General features: G+C 48.8%; 1 protein-coding gene across 1 annotated transcript; it reads left to right on the forward strand.

Moving 5' to 3' along the window:
• Positions 1-356: 356 nt before the first annotated feature.
• Positions 357-2,518, forward strand: BDR25DRAFT_243737 (Di-copper centre-containing protein; the record flags this gene model as incomplete). Its single annotated transcript, XM_033685829.1, has 3 exons — positions 357-609; positions 663-1,938; positions 1,981-2,518. 3 exons carry the CDS (start codon positions 357-359, stop codon positions 2,516-2,518), a joined length of 2,067 nt encoding a protein of 688 aa, XP_033540868.1.
• Positions 2,519-3,230: the final 712 nt, after the last annotated feature.

Below are 3,230 nucleotides of genomic sequence, written 5' to 3' on the forward strand. Positions count from 1 at the left end.
ATTATCAAGCCAGCGCACCCACACATACGACTCCTATTGCTGTATCGTGATGCGGCCTGGATTTTATTCGTCCGTTAGACCAGGTTGCTGAGGCCAGCAACCGAATCAGAGATCGCCACGAACAGGGTGCAATTGGCATATGCGCATATTCCCAGGCGGGTACACTTGAAGGCTTAAAGCAATGTGAATGTTCGTGTATATAAACAACCGATGGAACCATGCGCTGTTTCAGATACAAGAATCCCCGATCGAAACATATTCCGTAGTTCTTGGCTTTGCTTCAGCCTCGACTTGACCCTGCTATTCAGACATATACTAGCTGCATCACTTTGAGTTAGCTGAGGCGCCTTACAAATATGTTGATCACATCCGGAGTATTGACGACACCAACTGCGAATGGTAAAGATATAATCCAGATATTTGACCGCAGAGCACTAACTACAAAAGGTGCTGTGCCCATCAGGCGGTCGGCGCAAGAGCTCATTGCCAATTATCCTGAGCAATGGGACCTTTACATTCTCGGTCTTGCTAAGTTGAAGGAATCAAGCGCATACATGAGGCCTAAGAGAAATAACAATGGAGTTTGGGATTCTTACTACCAAATCGCAGGTAAGACCACTGAGGGAATCCCGATGGTATTCCTGGCCGCTGATGAAAGCTAGGCATCCACGGTCTGCCATACAGAGCTTATGATGACGTAGCTCCAATCAAGGAAACCGGCAGTGGTGGCTACTGTACTCACTCTTCGCCGCTGTTTGCAACATGGCATCGACCGTTTCTTGCCTTGTTCGAGCAAGCATTGTACCATGACGTGCAAGATGTCGCTTCCGGTCTTCCCTCAAAGTACAAGGATCGCTACATCAAAGCCGCGAAAGACTTTCGCCTCCCTTATTGGGACCCTTTCGCATTGAGCCAAAGACCAAAACGCCCTGAGGACTTCTTACCTAGCTGGATTGCCTCCAAGGCTCTTCCGCTGAAGAACACCGACCTGCTCAAGGATTCCGACATGGTGAAGTCTTTATTGCTGGATGAGAAGCAGCAGGCTCTCAATCCCTTGTACAACTACACATTTCCCTATGATGCGGATACCATTCAGGATTGGTTCGCTCCTGAAGCCCGAACTTCGCGCTCGCCATCTGCTTCCGAGAACTTGTGGAACGCCATCGATAGCAGTGCACGAACGGACATGTGGAAAGCGATGACCGGACTCAAAGACTTCAACGAGTTTACCAATGATGCCTGGGTAAGAAGGGACGCCAAAACGAGAAGCTATCCCAGCCTTGAACAAACACATAACCTCGTCCACGCGAGGGTCGGCGGTAACATGGGAAGGGTTCCAGGTGCAGCGTTCGACCCAATTTTCTGGCTGCACCATGCGAACATTGATCGTCTTCTAGCCATATGGCAAGCAATGCATCCAAACAGTTATTTGAGCGAGACAAAGCAGCCTAACGGCGTCAAATCTGCCAACTTCATGCTCGCAGAAAATGCAAATGTCAACAGCCTGACATCTCTATGGCCTTTCCGCAAGAGCAGTAGCGAATATTGGACATCGGAGGACGTTAAGGAGACAACTACATTTGGCTACGCATATCCTGAGACACAGCGATGGAACTTTGCGAGCGATGTTGCCTTCAGTAACAGCGTCGCTGAAAAATTCAACGGGCTTTACCAGACTATCATCGCGAAAGCTAGGTCCCTGGGTGTGGTTCCAAGGTCCGCAATGGCCGCCCCCGAATCAAGGATGGCTCGCACAGCTGAGACTTCAGATCCAGTGTCAACTGAGCAGACCGGGCTTCAGATAAACGAAAATCCAGCGTCAGCTGAGCAGGCTGGACTTGTAGCAGATGAAGATGCATCTCTGACAGTGCCTGAACCACAGGCTCCACTTATAGCAGAGGTATCTGCAGCTTCGCTTGAAGAAGCTCCCCCGGGTGAGTCTTCAGCGATTAAATCATGACTGCTGGCCACGCTCATAAGCCTGTTAGCTCAAGACTTTGGATTCAACCTCAAATACACCGACTGGACCGTCAATATCCGTGTTGAAAAGCATTGTCTCCCTCAGACCTTTTCCATCATGGTATTTTTAGGAGACGTACCTACTGACCCCACGACATGGTCTGCATCCGAACCGCTAATCGGGTCAGTATCAGTCCTCGCTCAAGGGGAAGAGACACAGTGCGGCAAATGTCGACAGGACCAGGAGGAGGGCCTTATAATCACTGGCACGGTGACACTCACTGAAACTCTTATGGACAAGGTCCTTGACGGAAGTCTGCCTAGCTTAGGCGCGCCGGATGTCGAGCCTTACCTGGTAAAGAACTTGCATTGGCGTGTGAAGATGATGGGCGGACTGGAGGTGCCAAGGGATCAAATAGCTGGGCTTAAAGTCATTGTGTCCAGTGATGAGGTGGGAATCACTGATGAAGACCTCCCAGTTCACCTCGGAGAGCCAACAGTGCACCCCAATATCACGGATGGTAGACTTGGCGGGTTCAGCGATGGAGATGTGGTTTAGGAGAGGATGAGGGGTTAGTGCAGCTGGACCCTAAGGCTGGTGTTACTGTGCCTATTCAATTCCAATATCATCCGAAACGACCCTCATAAATCAAAGTAGTCTAGTTCGGCTGTCTCTTAGAATAAGTTGCCATGGTACTGCCGCAAACATTTAGGCCACTGCCACATCAAGAATAAAACTAGTCAATCACGTCACTGTTGACTGTGAATCCCTCTAAAGTTGGCATTGTTCCGTTACACAATAAAGAACAGAGCGGAGTATGATCAGTTGCGGATATTTAGCGAGGCCCTTGTTTCTGTTATCTTTATTACTATCCTCCGGCTTTGGTTCCTGACAGCTCGTGCAGTTCACGTATTCAGCATGTGCTTCTTCTTGCATGAGCTGAGGAGGGGACATATGGCAAACGACTCGACAAGGGAGCGAGATCCAAACAAGGTGGAATGAGTGTATTGTAAGGTCTAAGGAGCTTGATAGAGCTCTGAGCTGACTATATACTGTACGAGATAGGAGCTATGCCTAATGAGTGAATAGTGCAGTACATGGGTATGATATCGCGTGAGACACGTGCGACACACCCCCCTAGCTTTAACAAAGTGAATACTAAAGTACAGCTGTACAAAAGAAATAATAGACTGCAGGTGTACAGTAGTGCACTTAAGAGTGCAAAATAGCAGAAAAAGAAGTTAGTAGGCTTAGGCTTTAAAGCTAATAT

The sequence above is a fragment of the Lindgomyces ingoldianus genome (genome assembly GCF_010093535.1).
Source record: "Lindgomyces ingoldianus strain ATCC 200398 unplaced genomic scaffold BDR25scaffold_50, whole genome shotgun sequence".
NCBI lineage: Eukaryota > Fungi > Ascomycota > Dothideomycetes > Pleosporales > Lindgomycetaceae > Lindgomyces > Lindgomyces ingoldianus.